The sequence below is a fragment of the Polistes fuscatus genome, unplaced genomic scaffold (genome assembly GCF_010416935.1).
Source record: "Polistes fuscatus isolate 324 unplaced genomic scaffold, CU_Pfus_HIC Scaffold6, whole genome shotgun sequence".
NCBI classification, from domain to species: Eukaryota; Metazoa; Arthropoda; class Insecta; order Hymenoptera; family Vespidae; genus Polistes; species Polistes fuscatus.
The window spans coordinates 5653145-5674304 of NW_025113140.1; the positions used below are offsets into that span (position 1 = coordinate 5653145).

The 21160-nt window shown below is 25.9% G+C and overlaps 3 protein-coding genes across 5 annotated transcripts; 1 reads left to right on the top strand and 2 right to left on the bottom strand.

Annotated features, from left to right (window-relative positions):
- Nucleotides 1-2832: 2832 nt before the first annotated feature.
- Nucleotides 2833-5759, bottom strand: LOC122523515. The gene is made up of 4 exons (XM_043645306.1): nucleotides 4860-5759; nucleotides 3711-4202; nucleotides 3179-3386; nucleotides 2833-3063 (listed from the first exon to the last, which is right to left on the bottom strand). The coding sequence occupies exons 2-4, from the start codon at nucleotides 4040-4042 to the stop codon at nucleotides 2833-2835; spliced, it is 771 nt and encodes a 256-aa protein (XP_043501241.1). The 5' UTR covers nucleotides 4043-4202; nucleotides 4860-5759.
- A 459-nt stretch (nucleotides 5760-6218) lies between these two features.
- Nucleotides 6219-8544, bottom strand: LOC122523516 (mitochondrial import inner membrane translocase subunit Tim23). Of its 2 annotated transcripts, none has more exons than XM_043645308.1 (5): nucleotides 8373-8544; nucleotides 7668-7917; nucleotides 7281-7450; nucleotides 7104-7194; nucleotides 6219-6599 (listed from the first exon to the last, which is right to left on the bottom strand). In XM_043645308.1, exons 1-5 carry the CDS (start codon nucleotides 8437-8439, stop codon nucleotides 6590-6592), a joined length of 588 nt encoding a protein of 195 aa, XP_043501243.1. In that variant the 5' UTR covers nucleotides 8440-8544; the 3' UTR covers nucleotides 6219-6589. The 2 variants fall into 2 exon arrangements, with proteins under 2 accessions (XP_043501243.1, XP_043501242.1); XM_043645307.1 differs by having other exon boundaries at nucleotides 7072-7194; nucleotides 8373-8543.
- Nucleotides 8545-9013: 469 nt separating this feature from the next.
- On the top strand, nucleotides 9014-19377 carry LOC122523518 (protein phosphatase 1B). Of its 2 annotated transcripts, XM_043645312.1 has the most exons (6): nucleotides 9014-9220; nucleotides 9822-10742; nucleotides 10991-11108; nucleotides 13255-13366; nucleotides 13771-13825; nucleotides 19112-19377. In XM_043645312.1, exons 2-6 carry the CDS (start codon nucleotides 9930-9932, stop codon nucleotides 19127-19129), a joined length of 1116 nt encoding a protein of 371 aa, XP_043501247.1. In that variant the 5' UTR covers nucleotides 9014-9220; nucleotides 9822-9929; the 3' UTR covers nucleotides 19130-19377. The 2 variants fall into 2 exon arrangements, with proteins under 2 accessions (XP_043501247.1, XP_043501246.1); XM_043645311.1 differs by lacking the exon at nucleotides 19112-19377 and having other exon boundaries at nucleotides 13771-14539.
- The last annotated feature ends 1783 nt before the right edge of the window (nucleotides 19378-21160 follow it).

The following is a 21160-nucleotide window of genomic DNA, read 5'->3' on the forward strand; positions in this document are numbered from 1 at the left end:
CAGGTAGCTGCATATGTGTATACGATAAGGCATATGCAACAAGTATATACATATATTTATGCCTGACTGACAAATGGTGCGTTCTGTAAAGACGACTTATGCGAATTGGAAAATATTCATCCGTGTAACGTCATCTTTCAATTAATTTTTGCATTTCTAGAAGAATTGTACAGGCAAGTAGAAATAAGGAAGTAATAGGTCTTACATCATGTAAAAGTAATATATATATATATAATATAATAATATTAATATATATATATTAATATATATATATTAATATATATATATTTATATTTATATATATATATACATATACTTTCCAAGATGTTTTTAGATAAAACCAAGTGGTTTAACTTGGCAGCTCGATACCAAAAAAAAAGGAAAAAAAGAAAAGAAAAAAAATTTGGTAGAGGAATTTCTCACGCATCTATTTTTGCAGCTAAGCATTTTCACTACATTTATACTTGAAAAATTTGTAGATATCTATTAGTACGGTTTGCAAAAAATTAGTTGTTACGATACATCTTTTTTAAAAAAAAAACTTTTCTGTAAAGATGTTAGTTACATGTATACATAAAAATTATAAAATATATACAATTTTGTCGCGCGTAAAATATACGATGAGAGTGTGCATTGTATAAAATAATATTTTTCACGATAGGAATTTATGTGATAAAATATATTCCTCTCGGAAAAAAAGAAAAATAAACATCGCTTACGAACTTCACAGTTTATAAAGGCGCAGATAATAGCACTAAGGACATTTCTATGAGGTCCTAATCAAAACTCTACAATATATGCGATGAAGTAATATTAGAAAGAAAAAAAAAACAATATGTGAACTATATTTGTCTTCATTGGTTTGCCTAAAATATTGCCTTATTACGTAAGACTGAATTGTTGTTTAACAGTCAGTAATAATAATTAGATGATATTAAATAAATAACTTTTAGTATGTCATTAATACTGTACTAATAATAATATTGCCTGATCGCTAATACAAATTATATTTGCACGTCTTTTGTAAAAAGATCAATTTGTTTGAAGACCAAGATAAAATATACATGTACATTTTCTTCATATATAAGATAGCAAATTGTAATTCTTAGCAATATCAAAATATTTAAGATATTAAATTAGTTAAGAAAATGACATTATTTGAACTGTATTGCTAATTTTTGCCTTATATGTATGTAGCGTATCCCATGCTTCTTGTGTATGACTTTCTTAACAATTGATATTTATAAATTAAAAATTGCTGATGAGAGCTTGGAAAAATTGCTATTTTTTAAGATAAGAATAATTAAAGGCTTCTAATATCTGCTCGCTTATTTATTCTAATATCATCCCTCATTGCTAATACTGCGCCTTTAAAAAATATCTATTATATCTGTGAATGAAATTTAGTTAACTATTTAAAAAAAAGAAGACAATATAATAGAAATGTCTATAGCTAATATTTCTATACGCTGACATATATATAAATACACACATACACATAGGCATACATATGATGCAACATAATGTAGATATTAACTCGCATATAATTAGGTGCCTTCATTTATTATATAGCCATTCAAGCTTGTACTTTCTGCTGTTGTATAGAGTAAGATTACTGATATTATCAAACAAACTGAGTCAATTTTATGTCTACTAATGTAAGATTTAACATCCGAAAATTGTTTTCCATTCAGTTCCTATACATTACTGCGAAACCTTTGCAACACAAACTCTTATTAAAATGTAAAGTTCTCAGAAAAGAAAAGAAAAAAAGAAATAATAATAATAATAATAATAATAATAATAATAATAATAATAATAATAATAGAAATTAAATGTGCGAATGTATTTATCAATTTACTTTATATAAGAACAATTATGAATTTGAATACTATAGAAACTAATTATTTAAATCTGTATAAATATATATACAAGATATCAGTAAAGAAAAATCTTTAAAATGCACAAATAATATGAGAAAATTTATGTTACGAATGATGTATACAAAATTATTTACAATAATCAAAAATATATAATTCATTAGATATTTTAAATAATATAACTCGAGTAATAGAAAATATAGAAAATTCTTAATTATCAAGTTATTATTTTATTTAATAAATTAACTAAATAACTTTTGTGCATTTTAAGGATTTATATTTTCTGCTGTTCTGTATACTAGGACAATCTAGTATTCGTCGGCCTTAAAACCCGTCGTTCTTTACAGTATTTATATATTGTAAACAATAGGTGCTAAGAAAATATTAAAATATGATATAGAAAACAAAATAATGTCTTTTTTAAAGTAAAGAAAAACAAAAATACCATTATTCAAAGTTGGAATTAACCTTTGTTAATAATATCAAAATGATGCATTCCTTCTTGTTTTTCATTAACAAAGCGGTACTTTTATTTAACTATTCAAAATAGAATACATTTGAAAAAATAATATTAGTTTTTTCTATTACACGATGTCATAAATTTAATGATTTCATATTGCCAAATTAAATTGTTTGTTTAATTAATTAATTTGATTTATTAGTTATACTCCAATTCTAATTGTTATTTTTCCTAAATGAATAAATATTACACGACGATGTACATAAACGATTATGTATTAATAACATTTTCACTGTATCTATTCAAATACAGAGCATTGAAATAAATTGTATCATAATTAATATGTTTTATATTTGTATTAATATATATATATGATAGAACGATAATAAATTTTAATATGAATAGACTAACAAAGCGAATCATTTATCGCTAATCAAAATAGATTTTTTAAATTGATATTAAACGATATGATACTTCAATAAGAAAATGAATTTAACAACAACAGAAGTGTTCTCCAAAAGTGTTGAGTTTCTTTTTTGCCATAGTGAAAGAAAGAACGAATATAAAAACCCATGTAAGAAAATTAAGCCATATACAAACAATAGCGAGTTGTAATGCAAAACCTGTATTTAATTCTTCTCCCCGTCTAAAATTATTGGCATCTGGTTGAAGATAATCCATGTAGTCAAAAATTGCACTGCAAGTGAGTCTGTATCGAATTACCTAGTAGATAAAAAATACATTTATTTATTACTTCTTTCAAGAATTTAATAAAATACTATCATAAATAATATTCTATCCTAATTACAATAAATAAAAAACAAGAAATAAATCTTACATGAGCTTCACGTCCCCTAGAACCCAAAAGTTGTATCAGACTTCTTTTATACTGTTCACAAGTTTTAAAAAAACCATCGGTTGTGACAATTGCATGCGCAAGCGATAAACAGCCAATCAAAGCAGCGCAAAATACTGATGGTATCCATTGTTTAAATGGAGTTCTTCTTTTTGGACCAATTACAACAACTTGCCCATTAATAGTGGCTCTACAAAATTCATAATTAACATCATATAAAATATTAGATATTATCATCTATAAAGATAATACCATAAATATAACTATCTAAAATTCTGTAATGAAACATAAAGCATCTTAAATATTATAATATCTAATTTAACCTTTTATTATTAAATTTGAAAATCGGAAATTAATGATGTACTGCGCATGCGTACACATGGAAGGAAATGGCGGAAATGACAAAAATATGACGTAGGATTTGTACAAATATTTTGTTAACCAGATTAATGAAGAGATGTTTATGTTAAGATGAAAATAAAAGTAAGAAAGCGATAATAATTAATTAGTATACCTGTTGTTATAATTCATTGACCTGGGCTCATCAAGGCCACGATTAATACAGCATCTATAAATATGATAAATACTGAGGCACAAGCCAATTATAATTGCAGGAACCAGTCCGTAGACACCATAATGGCAAAGTTTTATATCTCCTCCCATAAATGTGCTAAACGTATTAACACCATACAGTATACAACCACAATTAACACTAATACAAACATTTAATGTCATTTCCCAATGTTGCCAAATGATTGCGAGAGATGCTAAAGATATTATCGCAAATATCACCGAAGCAGTGTACAATATCGCGAGAAGAGTTTCTGCTTGCGAAGTTTTCATCATTTCAAATATCTGTTCTTTTTTTTATTATAACTTTCTATTTCCACGATAAATAATATTTCAAGTTATATATTATTCATTCATTCTTGATAGTATGATCATAAAAGTCACACCTTTTTTTATATTTTGACTTCGTTCGATGGATGACAAATTCATGAATAATCTACAAAGAAAAAAATTAATATAATCATTGAATCTTAAATTTATAATTAATATACATTTGAAAAGATTATATTGTTAAGCATCTGTGTGTACATGTATACTTGTTTGAAATTAATTTGTATCACTGTTATGTCATACATGTGTAACTACGTTAACATTTTTAAAATTTCAATTGATTTCGCGCCTTTATTTGAAACACGAATGTGTCAATTTCCAGAAGTACGTAATTTATTTAAACAAATTGCAACGAGTATCGATTTATCATTAGATTGATATAATAATTGAATAATAATGTTACTATAAACGCACAACACTATAAATCACTGTATTAAATAGAAAACTGAGTAATTTTTACGTCAATTTTCACTGTACGATGTTCAGAATCGCGTTCAAACGAATAAATATTTTTGAAGTTACTATCTTTCCGTACATCTTTGTACTATCGACAGATCTATTTTCAGAATGCATTATATATCTATCTTCGTTTATGGATACTGTAAACTTTAGTGTAGTTTGCAAAACTTAAGTTTAAAGGAGAAAAAAACAGATGAATGATGTTGCCAATATTTTTGTATAAAAAAAATATCACATAAGATTCACTTCCGAAAAAAACAAGGACATGTAGTACAACGAATAATGAATATTTGAATATATTCACCTTTCTAATTTCCACGCATATATATATAAACGCGTTTACGTTTTACACAAGCAAAGATATTTCCGTTCAATCGATAATAAATAATCTTGAAAAATAACAAATAGAAAATGTAAACTGTAAGAAGCGTGTAGATTAAAAATATCGTAACGTAAACGAGTCAGATAGCATTTAGTCGAATGTCTTATCGAATAAGTAAAATCACGTTTATAGAGATGAGTATTTTAACGAATATATCTCCTATTATTTTTCTCGTTGAAACAAGCTACACGTATGCATAAATCTTAGTCCTTAGTGATAGTTCTTCCAGCGCGGCGGGAAAGGTCGTTGAAAGATTGAAACTCAAATATTTGATCTTTACATTTTGACGCTTCTAAATTATATATACTCGTGCGTAGAAAGCATATGATATATATATGTGTACATAAGTGCACATTATTGATTATTTCTTTCACTTTTCCAAAATTCTGAATTTTACAATGTGATGAAAATATTATCGAAATAAAAAAATATTCTTATTGAACTAATGCAACAATTCTTATTATGAATGACTCATCATTCACAGAAGATTACATTAATAGATTTTTATTTCATGTAGATTAGGACACATATTTGTCTTCTTACTCAGAGTATCTATCATCCTTTTCTAGAACTATTCCACTTAATTAATCCACTACTTAATTGATGAAATTTAAAAGATAATTTAAAATAACACAAAATAAAATAGAATAGTTTCTATATAAAATATTTTCTGATTATCCGTATGAATGAAACCTTTATTCTCTATCACTCTGTAATATTCTGAGATAAGCACAGATAAGATTATGTCGCAATGCCTTTAATACTTTTATCGATATCCTAGAGAATATATCTAGTTTTTTATAAAACTTTAAATAAACAAATGAAAATGCATACTAAAAAGAAATAGTTTTAAAAAATAAGCAACAATAAATAATCATCTATAAAATAATTTTTTGATCAAGATTTCTAATCGATAATGTCTTGTTTATATTATTTTCCCTTTTATGGGTTTAAGAAACCTTGACAATAACTTATTGTAACCCTGAGTCACCTCCTTGGTATTAGCAACACTCTGTGTTCCAAACCAGTCAGCTACCCAAATACTATTGTTGCTTAACCATTTGCATCATGCGTCTACTTTAGCTTTCTTGCTCAAACATCAGCGACGTTCAACTGTCGACTGACCGATCGAATTCTCACAGATAGGAAAAGAAATGTTTCTTATGCGGAATAATCCGCGTTTGGTTATAGCAGACAGTCGCAGTTCGCAGATATATCCGCGCTTGGTGATAGCAAACCATCAAATGCGAATTAGTGAATTTATTGGTAAGACGAAAATGATTATTGTTTTGTCTATTTCTTTATCGACAAGAAAATTGTTTTATTTAAGTAATAATAAGTTTGAGTGAATATCTTTGTACTAATATGATAAATAGACATAAGGCAAGGCACAAAATAGAAATAAATTACTATTTACTAATCGATGTAATAATAAATATATATACATATACACGCGCGTATATCATATATATATATATGTATATACATACATCATACAATTTGTTCGTTCATAAATTGCATGCATTTCTCTTTTATAATAATTTCTGTTTGTTTTTATGCAGGCGTATCTCGATTAGATTTCCTATTTTTATAGAATATAAAGTTAGAATTCATTACGAAATTTTGTTCTAGTCGTTGACAAACTTGAATCGTCATTTCAATCTGCAAAAAGAAAAGAAAATGTCTCTTAAGAGCCTTTAGCGATAAACTAATATAAACTGTATTTGTCTTTCATAGTATATAATAGTATACATCTGATCAATATTCGTTATTTTAGTAATATTTGACCATTTCAAATATTTATATAACAAATGTAAATATTAGTACATTTAATTCATTCACACCCTGAAATATTGTAAATTTGGAATAATTATACTTACAATTAAAAATAGTTAATATATCATTTAATTGTATTAAATAAGTACTATATTATTATATACGACTACCAGTATATACTACCATATAGAAGACAATAAAATAAAAAAAATAGACGAATATGTCTATTTCTATGTATCTCAAGAATTAAAGATACATTGAAATATTTAATTTTTATTAAATGCGAGAATGGGACACGATAAGGAACAATTAAGGGTAGATAGAATTTGACTAAAGGGCTTTCCGCAATTATACACACAATCTTATGCTGGATTAACACCATATCTTAACTGTGAAAGTGAATTCCTGTTATTCCATAAGCAATATAAAGATGCTATTCCTAGTCCAAGGCAGCCGCTTAAAGCACATTTTCTTAAACCACCTTTAACATAATTATATAAACAAGATTATGTAATATAAATTAGTATAGATTAGTTAAACAATAATAACGAGAAGTTTTTTACACACTTGTCGATTTGAATAACATGCCAGTCGCTGTTGCTGCTGTTAATGTATTCCAGGAGTCATCTGTACTTCTTGCCCAAGATAAAAGAACACCAAAACCACTGTACATTACTGTTATTACTCCCAGTGTATTTGCTAGAGCTGATCCACTTTTTATAACATGATTAATCAACCTATGAACAAACAGACATAATATCTTGTATACATGACTTTGTATTTATACACGCGCTCTATGAAAATGCTTATCAATCTAATAAATGAAATATTAACCATTTGCACTTTAACAATTGATACTTTAACATTGAATATGGCATGCAGCCTTTTGTATTAAATCATAACACAAGAGGTTAAGATAAAGTAAAAACCTAATAAAATAAGACAAATACATACTGTGTTCTTCTGAGTTTACCAGTTTGTCCAGCTAAAGCTGTTGCCCTAATCCCTCTATATAAACCGGTACTAGCACCAATACCTGCTCCTATTATACACGCAGCACCTATTTGACCAAACGCTAACTCAAAACGTCCTCGTTGTTTTACAGCTCCTTCTGGAAATATGTATTGTGGATCTCGTGGTGGAAGATACGATGGATCAAAATTTAAATATGGACTAAGTGGTGCTAATCCTTCTTGTGGAGTAACTGAAAAACAAAATGAACAAAATTTGTAACAAACTAATTCACTTATTTATATTACTTATCACAAACTTTATTTTAATTAATTCTAAGTCAAAAATAAAGAACCTAATAGATTAATAAATTGAACAAACATTAAAATTCAAGATTAAAAGTTAAATTAAAAAAGATATCTCTTCCAAAAAATATTATAAATGTTTTACATAAGTGGGCAATAATATTCTTTTCTTGTAAAAAATTAATTGTTTTTTCATTTAGATAGTGTATAATTTATTACAAATAATGTGCTATTATGTTTAGATGGATGATAATTAATTGTATGCAGTACCTAATTTATTTTTTTAAATAATAATAAAATTACCAACAAGCACGTTGCATGAATATTTAGATTAAATTGATAACATAAATGTAAAATACTTATTTTCTAAAAAAGTATATCACAAATTTTTTTGCATACTTACGTGGTATATATTTATTATCAATTTTTTGATTGATAGTTTTTACACTATCGTCGCGAAAATCAATCATTTTTAAAAGATTCTATGTAATATATTTTCCTGCAGAATTTATTTGTAAGAATTAATGTCCATCGATTATAGCAGTAGTTTAAGATGGGAAACTCACACTAATCAAAAGCAAACCTAGCATAACCAAAAACAAGTTATCGACCGATAATTGTAATAAATATTTACTCACTTAATAAAAAAGTTTAGAATAATAATTAATCATCAGAGATAAAATTAGAATTGTACAACATGATAAACGATAGAATATTGATTTTATTTATTATTTAAATTATCTTGACACGTGCAAACAAACGACAAACCAAAATCACGTGACATCTTCTACATTAATTAAAAACAATTAATATTTTGTAGAAAGCATTAAAAAAAAACATACATTCACCTGAACACAAGTTTTCAAATATTTTTTAATTAAAACACTATTTTTGTTTTCATAAATATATGGTTTTCAATCATAGAGAATAAAAATAATTTGAATTACTCCGCGCGTAAGGAGAATTCCAAGATTTTGATTGGTTAAAGATGACGCCACGACGCTTGGCTATTAATAAATAGCGCGAAGGTTGATCCGCCATTTGCGTAAGTCGATTTCGTGTTACTGTGTGTGTGTGTGTGAGCTTAGAGCAAAGGGGTACGTTGGCGATGGTAATACATATTCGTGTGCATTTGGAAAAACATGGAACGAGTCGATTAGCGTAATACCACGCACGCTGTAACGCACATATAACCGAATAATATACTCTTCCAAAAAAAGTAACGATGATATTTGGCCAAAATCTCTACATGTAAGTTTCTTATTTTTTTTTATTTCCACGAATGAGCCAGCTAGTTAAGGTAAAACTATTTTAGTAGCGAAATTTTGGCGTTGCCGTAAACGAATTGTTCTTGTAATAATATTCCACCGCTTATGTCTGCCAGAGCTTATATTTTTTTACTTTTAATAAATATTTAACTAATTCAATCGATGTATTTGGAATATTTAGGAATTATTGGCTGTACATTCGCCGGTTACCGATCGTTCTCGTTCCATGACTATTAACGCGTACCTTAAGAACATTTTAATGAAAGACTCTTTACATTTACACACTTACTTTCATTCTATTAGATTGTTATCATTTCTTTTCGAACGGGTAAAGGAATCGGTTAATGTTTAGAATATTAAATGTCTATTAATGTGTCATTTTTAAGGCCAAGTTTGTTCATGGTAATCTTACAAATGCATGTTTCTGAGATCATCATACATATGAAACGTTTTTTTCCAAACGTGATACTAATCGTTGATACTCTTTGGATAAAGTTATCAATGAAACGCAATAACATTGACTGTTCATTTTGATAATGAATAATAAAGGTTAACTAAAGTATCTTTTTTTCTTTCTATTTTAGATAAAGTGAAAAAAAGCATTAGATCCTTGTACATGGAAAAATGCTGATTAAATAATATTCAAGAAAATTGATTATTTTAACCAAAGTAAAAAGTATTCGACAAATATTATGGGGGCATTTTTGGATACTCCTAAAACAGATAAATATAATGAACATGGAGCTGGCAATGGATTACGATATGGCGTCTCCAGTATGCAGGGTTGGCGATTGGAAATGGAAGATGCTCATAGAGCTATAACCGGCTTGGGAGGTGGCCTTTCCGATTGGAGTTATTTTGCTGTGTTTGATGGGCATGCAGGGGCATTGGTATCAGAGCACAGTGCAGAGCATTTGTTAGAGTGCATTATGAAGACTGAAGAATTCAAAGCAGAGGATGTCATTAAGGCAATACATTCTGGATTTCTTCAGCTTGATGTTGAAATGAGAGACTTACCAGAGATGAGCGATGGAAAAGATAAATCTGGTTCGACAGCTGTCTGTGCATTTATATCTCCCAGAAATATATATATTGCTAATTGTGGAGACTCTAGAGCAGTACTTTGCAGTTCCGGATGCCCGGTATTCTCTACCAGAGATCATAAACCGTTTTTAGCTGCAGAGAAAGAAAGAATACAGAATGCAGGTGGAAGTGTCATGATACAAAGAGTAAATGGTGCATTGGCAGTATCAAGAGCATTGGGAGACTACGAATATAAGAATTTGAAAGATAGGGGCCCCTGCGAACAGTTAGTGTCACCAGAACCAGAAATATTCGTAAGAGACAGAGATGATGAACACGATGAATTTCTAGTTTTAGCATGTGATGGTATTTGGGATGTTATGAATAATGAAGACTTATGTGGTTTTATACGATCAAGGCTACTGCTTACGGATGACTTAGAAGCAGTGACAAATCAAGTCATAGACACATGTCTTTACAAGGTAAGATTATATTTACCATATATCGTACATAAACATTGGTATACTATTCTTTCTTATTTTAGCATTATTAATCACTTGAAGTTTAATTTCGACATTTATTATTAGATTTCTTGTAAGTTTCTATATCTATTTCAAACATGTGTATATATATATATATCACACTTTTGACACATAGTTCCATGTGTCAAATCATAGTACAAGGGGTTAATATTAACATTTATCTTACTAAATAAAAATTGTTATTATAGGGTAGTAGAGATAATATGAGTATTGTCTTGGTTACGTTCCCCGCGGCGCCAAAACCAAATTCCGAAGCACAGGAAAAGGAAGCTGAACTGGAAATAGCCATTGAAAGGAGTATTAAAGGTTCTTTCTCTTTTTCATATACACATTCATTATATTCTTTTTGTTGTTGTGTTAATACCAGATCACAATGTCACACATGACATTCCTTATAAGATTTAGTTCTAAAGTAAGAAATTGAATATCTAGACGATTCATTTTTCTGTATTTTTAAATCCTACAAATTCTTATCGATATTTAATAGCAATTTATTAAGATATGTGAGTTATTTAGTATTTATTAAAATAATCATATATTTAAAGATAATCGATTCGTGCAATATAGAAACATTATGTACAAATCTTGAAGTTCAAGAAAAAGATATATATATATATATAAACAAAAATTCGTCAATTATTACAATAATATTTTGATTATATAAATATTACGTGCACGTGCACATATATATATATATATATATATATATATATATACATTTTCTTTTTAAAATTAACTTATATATACAATCTAAAGTCGTATTTATACAGTAGAGATATCTAAATTACAAGAAGAATATTTATGAATAAAACTAGTACATTTCTAACTATAATAATAGGATATAAATTATGGACCAACATTATTTGTATAAAGTCTAATATAACAATTTTTTCCATTATAATCTTCTCTAAGATTTGTCGTATATATTTAAAAAGTGTTATATTTTGAAAAATCATTCTTGGTGCCATATATAAAGTAAAGTAAAGTAGACGATGAATAAGATCTACGTTATTATATATCTAACATTATTTTCTCATATATATATATCCGTATATTTGTCCTTGGAATTTGATAACTCAAAACTATCTTATATATAAATAGGAATAATTAACTTCATTACCATTCACCTATTATTTTGAAATTTAATCTGAATCGAAAAACAATAAACCTTCTGATATATAAATAATGTGCTTGCTACTCGTACGTGGCAATAAGATGAAATATATCTTCTTTAAAAAGTCCACGATAAAACGCAGGGTACTTTTTTTCGCTAATGCAAGTTAAAACTTTTCATTTATATATATATCAATTTAGAAAATTGTAATATACTGAATTTTTCAAAGATTAAACTTACTTCAAATACAAGATTATTATTATTTAGAGATATTATATTCCACCCTTGGAGTTGACAGGTGCCTAGACAATGAAAATATGTTTTAAACAAAACAAAACAAAAAACAGTTATAATTAAGGAAGTTGTTTGTTCCTCTCTCTTGATATGTACATGTAAAAAGCAATGTAACAGGTAGGTGAAAAACATTTTTAAAACAAGTCTAGAGGAACTTCACATAATGTTTTTATGTTATTTTTGCAAACAATGCATTTCTTATGGAGGAACATGGCAACTTACAAATATATGTGAATAGGGGGTGGGAAGGATGAAGAAGGATCTGCACTTGACAATTCCAGAGGTGGATATAAAAAAAAACAATTGACAAAAATATATATACTAGTATAAACATAAGTAAAATGTGATATCAATGTATCTACTTAAGACCGGAGTATGCTTCATATATTCCCATAAGAAATGTACTGTAAAATATATTATTCCAGTCCTAAGTAGATGCACGTGTATGTAAATCTAGTTAATATATTTCCTTTTATATTTGTATGTATATGCATATGTGTGTATATATATAAAAGGAAGATATTTCCTTTTATATTTATATAATATTTAAATCTCTATATTATAATAGAAAAAAAATACTGCATGGAAGTTATAATATTTATACACATGATTTCTTTATTTTTTCTCATAAACTAAATAACAGCAACTGTGTTTGTTTCTTTTTGATCTATAAAATTCTTAAACATTACAATTATTTTTCTATAGCATATATTTGATGTGTTTCGTGTTATAGATGTTTCTATCAAATTATTAATATCAATTTTAATTTTTCCGATAATTATTAATTTTCTTTTTTCTTTTTCTTAATTATTCAAGCAATCAATTCCTTCTTTCTGTGTGATATATTGAACTACCTAATACAAATGTTTTACATCCAGTATAAGCAGTATTTCTCCAACTATATATATATAACTTTATCTTTGCAACATTAAAATCTATTATTTTATTCATATTTTCACTATTTCAAAAATAATAGGAATGCATTTAATTTCTTAAAGTTAAGTGGTTGAATATTATATTGATAGTTTTTAATTGCTTTCTTAGAAATAGTAGCGGAACAAGAAGAAGAGGAGAAGTTCGACTTCATTAAACTAATACAACTTCTTGTGGACCAACAGTTCCCCAATTTACCTCCCGGAGGAGGACTTCAATCTAAGTGAGTATTATTTTATTTACAATATTTTTTCTTCTCAATTTTTCCTCATATTATCTCTTTCGTACGAAAATAAAACTCTCATAGTAGTCGCCTTTTTTGACAAAACTCTAGCCTAATTATATAGTTTAATTTCATCACTAAGTGCTTAAGATATCTTAGTCTTCTACAAATTTGGCCCATTTCCTGATTAAAATTAGATCTTGTAGGCAAGAATCCAATTATATATTTTATCTCTTCCTAATATTATATGCATTATTTCTCTACCATCGTTATATAAAAAGTTTGTCTATATAAATGAGAATAAATTAGCTATATATATATATATATATATAAACATTAGCAACTTTCAAACTGAGTTCTTGTATTACAAACATTAATATTTTGTAATTTTCTTTTTATTATAGGCAACCTTTGATCGAACAAGTGTTTCGAGAAGCATGTCCTAAAAAAGCGAATACTGTAAGTCTTATATACGAAAACCTTTGACATGACTAACTTGTGAACATTTTTTTATACTGCATCAAATGTACAATTATAATTAATAGACTTATCCCGTTTTCATTCATATGATGATGCAGATTTTAAACCAGAAAAACATTTGTTTTACTGATACTGATAACTCGTGGGTATGCATTTTTTCCTCTTTCTCTTATTTTTTTTCTCTTTTATTATTTTTTTCTTTTTGTATTAGAAAAGCAAGAAATAATTGATACATAATAAACACAAATTGAAATTGAACGAAAAATAATCTGCTTGTAATTAGAGTGTAGATTAAAAATATTTTTTATATCGTACTGCGAATTATCATAAACTTGGCTAATCTTTTTCTACTTTCTCTCTTTAAAATTTCTAAACAACGACTGATTAAGTAATGGATATATTTTTGTTTATAAAATTATTTATTTTCATTAATAATACAGATAGAAGAAAATAAATTCATCTATGAAAAAGATAATGCGCTGATTTACATTTTCATTCATTCGGTCAATTCGAAATTTCAAGTCATTCGGTTAATTCGAAATCAAATTATTTCCAAGGCAGTCACTGTGTCCTGACTCGAATGCCTTAGAAAATTATTATCGAGTTTATATTTAATCGCAGTACTGTATAATTTGGCAAACATTAAAAAAAAAGAAAAATAAAGAAACACAATATTTCTGACTCTAAAAAAAAGTAAACTAAATACGCGCACGTGCATGTGTGTGTGTGAGTGTGTGTGTAAATATACACATAAATGCGTTGAAGGAAATTAAAAAAATAATACTATATATATATTTAAAAAAAAGAAGAAGAAATAAGCCGAAAAATTTTCTTTGTTTATTTACAGAATAATGATAATAATTATTATTAATGTATCTGCTATGAGTTTAAACATATTACAATTAAGAATGAATAATTTGAAGAACACGTTAGGTGATAGGGGATTACAAAAAAAAGATATGAATCGAACCTTGAAAATATTTACACGTAAGAAATATTTTTTACTTAATTATATCCTGTTATTACATTTTAAACGTTTATCTTTTTGTTATATATATCTCATCTAGACTTCAATTCAGTAATAGAATTTACAAAGTCGTAATAATAATAATAATAATAATGATAATTACTAATAATTAATAAAAAACAAAGAAAAAACATGTCAATTCAAGATTTCTTTTATTTAGTTTTCTTTTTTTTTTTTTTATTATTACAACATAAAAAACTATTGGTTAATGAATATTATATATATATAAACTTGAATTATTTAAGGAATACACACGGAACTTTAGAAACGAGTATGATATGAAATTAATTAAAAAAAATTGAAATAATAACTTATATTACATTGCGCATTCTTAGATGAAGTTCTGAGAATGCATATTACAAGTCCTACAGCTGATTCTAATTATAATTGGAATATCGCTGATTTTAATAATTATCACTATCTATTGTTAGATTTTATAAATTTCTCTTTATCCAGGAAATGAAAAAGAAAATGTTTATATTACAGTTATATTATATATGCAGAGGGTCTAGAGATATTATACTAAGAAATGCACGTGTGTACATCATATTTTTCGTTGTTTCTTTTTATTTTATTCTTTAAATCACACGACGCGAAGAAGTAATCAATCAATAAAACGCGTTATCATACAAAAATCATTGCAAGATAAAAATTAAATTTAAAGAATCTCTATACACGCATCATTGTGAAAAATATTCGTTAAAAATATTTTTACGTTAAAAATAATTTTATTTGTATTTTTGTTTTCTATTCTTTTCTTATAGTTTTATTTGTGTGTGACACGTAAAATACATTGTTTTCGAAACATTTAAAATAAATAATATTATTTTTTAATAACAACAATAATCATCAAATTGTATAATCATTGGTATTATTATAATCCAAAGTTTTATTACCTTCCTAATAAACTTAGTAGAGTATTTCTGTAACACCCTCTCGCTCTACGTTGATAAAAATGCATAATATTAACTATATATATTTATATATTTTTGTAGCCCTAGAGGGATTCACACTCACAATATTTACTTCTTGATCGATGTTTGCTACTCTTTAATCAAAATCTGTTCCATATGCATGTATATTGTTATTAATTATATATTTCATATTATTGGAATATTTGAATTAAAAAGAACAAAAAGGGTAGCAAAACTGATCACTAGATTTAGGAGTACTGTCTCTGTATATATGCATAAAGTTATGTCTATGAAAGTGTGTATTCATATTTTATTCTGGTAATTGTAAAATTTAAGTGGTAGAGTCGTGGCGATCACGATGGCCTTGATTTTAGTTTCTCTAATTAAATATATTCACTCAATATAGATTAAACTAATTTCAATTTCAATTCAATTGTATGTTTTATGCATTAAAAAATAAATGCATATAAATTTGTTATTAAATTAAAAGTAATGTGAGTTTGTAATAATATTACTTAACATTAAAAAAAAAAATATATATATATATATATATATGTATTACAATAATTTTCATTCTTACAGAAGCTATGAATGAAACTTGTATAATTGGAAAACTACAAATAAGTATTCGATTGATACGAACGATAAAAATATCATACATAAACACTACGTTTTAATATAAACTTTTACTATTTTTTAACAAAATGGAAACTAATTTTCAAGGCTATCCATTAATTTAAAACTGTAGCATAGATGTACCAAAGTACGTACCATTTTCGATTATAAGAAGCTGTTCTGAAATTTAAAGAATTGAATAGATTATTTTGAAATAATATTATTAAAGTACAATATATATACACTTCAAGTATCTTAGGACGATGGTCTATTTTTACTAAACAAGTGAATATTCTAAATTCTTAAGTTTGAAGACAATTGATACTTTGAATTTATCTTATTTCAGATAATATAACTGTGGGAAAACATTTAATATATCATCTACTTGTAATATACGCAATATTTTTTGCACATACATTACTATTCTGTCGGAGTGAATAATATTTCTATTTTTTTCTTTCTCTCTTCTCTCTCTCTCTCTCTCTATCTATCTATCTCTCTTCTCTCTCTCTCTCTCTCTCTCTCTATCTATCTATCTATCTATCTATCTATCTATCTATCTATCTATCTATCTATCTCTATCTCTCAGTTGTAAAACATTTTGAGTCGTTTATTTTTAACAATTTAACATTTATATTCTTTATAATTTTAAATATTTTCAAGCCATTAATTAACCAATGATATTCTAAATAGAATTAATCGTATAAACTGTGAATAATTGGATAAATGTAATTTTGCCAATTTTTTGGCTTTTATATATAATATTTCATGATCACAATATAGTTCTCTTTAAAAATAAAAAAATAAATAAAAACAAATTATATATATTTTAAAGCATTTTTGGGAAAACTAAAAAGAATTCATGAGATAAGTTGTGTGAAGTTAATAATACGAATTACAAACAAACAAATATAAATACCATTTTATTTTTGATTTGCATCTACAAAAAAAAGAAATATCCTTTAAATATATATAAATTTTAATTTTTATTAATGTCTTATTATTTGAATTATCCTATTTATATGTAAAATATTATGAAATTGTTGATTCTGTCGGTGTATGTATATACATATATAAATATATATCTATAGTAATCTCTCCATTTATGCGAGTAATTGATTCCATGAAAACAACGAGTAAATGGAATAATAAAAAGTGTCAGCATTTTTTTTAATTATGTGAACTGTGAATTCATTCAGATTATATAACCAAGCAGCATGATTCATTTTCTTACCTTTTTTTAATGACTGGATTATTGTAAATTTGATTTCTAAACTTCAGATTCATATGCAATTGCAGATAAATTTTCGCAATTACGAAATAAATTACACTAGGGAATCCCCAATGTTCACATAATGCATCTTTGTGACATTTGAGTTCTGGTAGCTTAAGCACGTTAAAATGAGTCCATATAAATGGAAGGATTACTGTATATATAAATAGAAATATGATTTACTATAGTACAAACATTTAAAAGTAGTTTCAAATAAACAAGATCTTTGATCTTAACTTGAATGCGAATTATAATTCTTTTTTCTACATAGTCAAGCTTTCTTTATTTATAGTCCTATTCTGTAATTTTACGTTTTTAATATCATATAAAATCAATGAAATGAAATCAAATCATTTCAAATTAGCGCACAATTAATGTAATTATTTAACATTGATTATGATCATTTTATAATACTGTCATATAAAAATCCTGTATTTCATTAAAATATATTATTTTCTTTCATAGTCTAAAACTAAAGCATATATTATTCAGGATAGGACTATATTAATAAAGATCATGTTAAATATACAAGGGTGTCTGAGGTTTTTCTGGTCAAACAGTATTTCAGCGTATTTTATGCACAAAAATAAAAAATATGCATAGAATATACTGACATTGTTTCGATAGAAAAACCTCGAACACCCTGTATACATATTTGTAAACAAAAAAAGACTAGTAATTTATTAATTATTGTTTCCAATCAATATTCATAACATTTTATAATAATAGTACTTTTTGATTAATTTTATTGAAACAATGTGGTCATTAATATTTAGCAATGAAATTTCTATGACCCGATTAGTTTTCATTACGATTATTTTTCCCAAATATTCAATTTTTTATTCTTTATAATGTTTTGGTTTCAATTAATTAGCTATAAACATTATATTAATTTATGTTCGAAGAAATATAGTTGCTTTGTGCATTATATAATCGTGGATAGATGAGTTGTAGGAAATATATATATTTATATATATTCTATTTTATGTATAAATAGAGAAGCTATATATTTACAATACTTAAGCACATCATTTTAAATTAACATAGCATCATTGAAAAGCTTTTTCTTCTAAACTAACTAGCATGATTGAATGTTATTAAGCTTTATTGCCATATTAATCACACTGTATGATGTTAAAAAAAAAAAAATTATGATCGTAATTGGAATTAGAAACACATGTATGTCTTTAAAAATTGATTTAAGAGATACAGTAAGTTTTGTAAATATTTTTCATTTTTACAAAGTTAAGATATTAGAAAAACTTAATATATTATTAATAGAGATTATTTAGGTATAACTAAATTATGATAATGCATATATATATATATATACAAACAAATTTAACAAATGCGTTAACTCTATTTTTCATAAATTGCTTATACGAAGTATGTTGTATATTCAACAATTAAAATACTATATAATGATGTGCTTACAGAATTCACAGTCCAGTTAGTGTACTGAGTATGTATACAGTTTGATACATGTGGTATGCAATAGACTGGCCCAGTCCAATAGTGGTGAAAGTGAAATGTCCATCAACAAGAAACATAGTGGAGTGCTACATGAGCAGAGACTGTGCAAGGTGGCAATAAATGATACAGACACATATTTCATGATAATGATTTATCGTCAAAGTCATCACACATCATAACTACCATAGCTAATATCAAATTTATAACTCTAAGATCAACCGTACAAAAATACCTTATCTTTAGCCAAGAATTCTAATATTGCTTTTTTATTTTATTTTTTCTCTGTCAATTTTTAGATTATTTTAGAATTTAGTTTGTATTACGTAAATACGTTGATATCTTTTAATACTTATTATGTTTCAAAGTTATATATAATCTATTTGATAAGAGCGATGTTTTTTTTTCAATATAAAGAAGATAAAATACAAATTTTGTTCGTACACATATTTCGTATATGAAAGATACTTCAAAGATAAGTTATATTTAAAAAAAAAAATAGATCATGTTCAATCTCTCTCTCTCTTACGTTCGAAGTTATTTTTTGTTTTTTATTAAATGTTCCAACGATAAGGAATTAGATTTTGAATTTAATGTTGACTTATTAACGCCCAATAAGACTTCATTTTAATATACAATACTTTTTTTTTTTTTCATATGTTATGTACTATACTTAATTCCTTCAAATGCGTTTATTTAGTTATAATAAATTATATTTACATGCAATTATTTGTTTATAATGAAAAATTATAAACTTTTAATAATCTTTTAATATGTTCTTGTTTTTCTTTTTGGATAATGCATTTTTTTACAATCATATCATGATAAAATGATAAAATGAAAAAATCATGATATGTATTGATAAAAACATTTGTATTTATTGAACGGATTCAAATCGTATTTATTTTATTTTATTACTATTTTTTTACTTTTATTCGATTATACATTCTGCAATAATTTTGTATTCTTGGCTATGAGATTTGGGACCAATTTTAAAGTTGATCTAATCAATAAATCAGTTAAACTTGTCCTTTAAGAATCCAGACTAAAGTCAATTGCGATATTTTATAAAATATTATTTTATTATATAAAAATCACAGTCCAACACATGATATACTTGATTAAAAAAAAAAATATAAAAATGAAAAAAGAAAGTTTATGTTATACAAGTGTCATATAAGGCAATATACATATGTCAACAATATTACATTATGTAAATGAATATGTTATGTAATAAAAATGAAATTATAGTTGGCTAATGTTTTATATCATTATCACATATACTGTTTTATTAATACATCTGAAGCAATATTTCTGAGTAAGAAGAAATAAATAGTTCAGCATTCAAATTCGATAACTTCTTCCAATAATTTTTCCTATTAGTCTTTCTAACTGTTCCGATAAGGCTATTGTCGTTCACAAGTATGCTTTCGCTGTATGGCTACTAGTGTAACAAATAAAGTTCTACTGTATGGGCCAGTTATAACACTAACATTTTATCATAAAATAGATAAGAAATCAGATATTATAATGTAGTGCATTTAAAAAATTTTAATTTTTAAAATTCTAAACTGATGCTAAGTATCAATGACTATAATCACTAATAGTATCAAATAGGTTAAATAAAAAAAAATATTTTTATTAATTTATATATATATATACAATTTTGTGCTATATTTGTACAAATATAGTTAAATCTTCACTTAGCAATATCCATGCAATACATTTTAATTTAATACAATGTTGTTCTAAAAACCTTTCTCTCTCTCTTTCTCTCTCTTGCGATATATATTATTATATATTTTTATAATATTTAATTTTTATTTATTACAATAATACATCAGTTTTGTATTCAAAGGTTCCTTAGAATTGTCGCATTTGCTTCAAAATTATAAAAATTAAGTTGCTTAAATAGAATAGATTATGTTAACATTTGTTTCTAATCTACCTATTAAATTATCTATCAATAAATTTAACTATTATTTTATATATAATATCAATTTGATTTAACAATT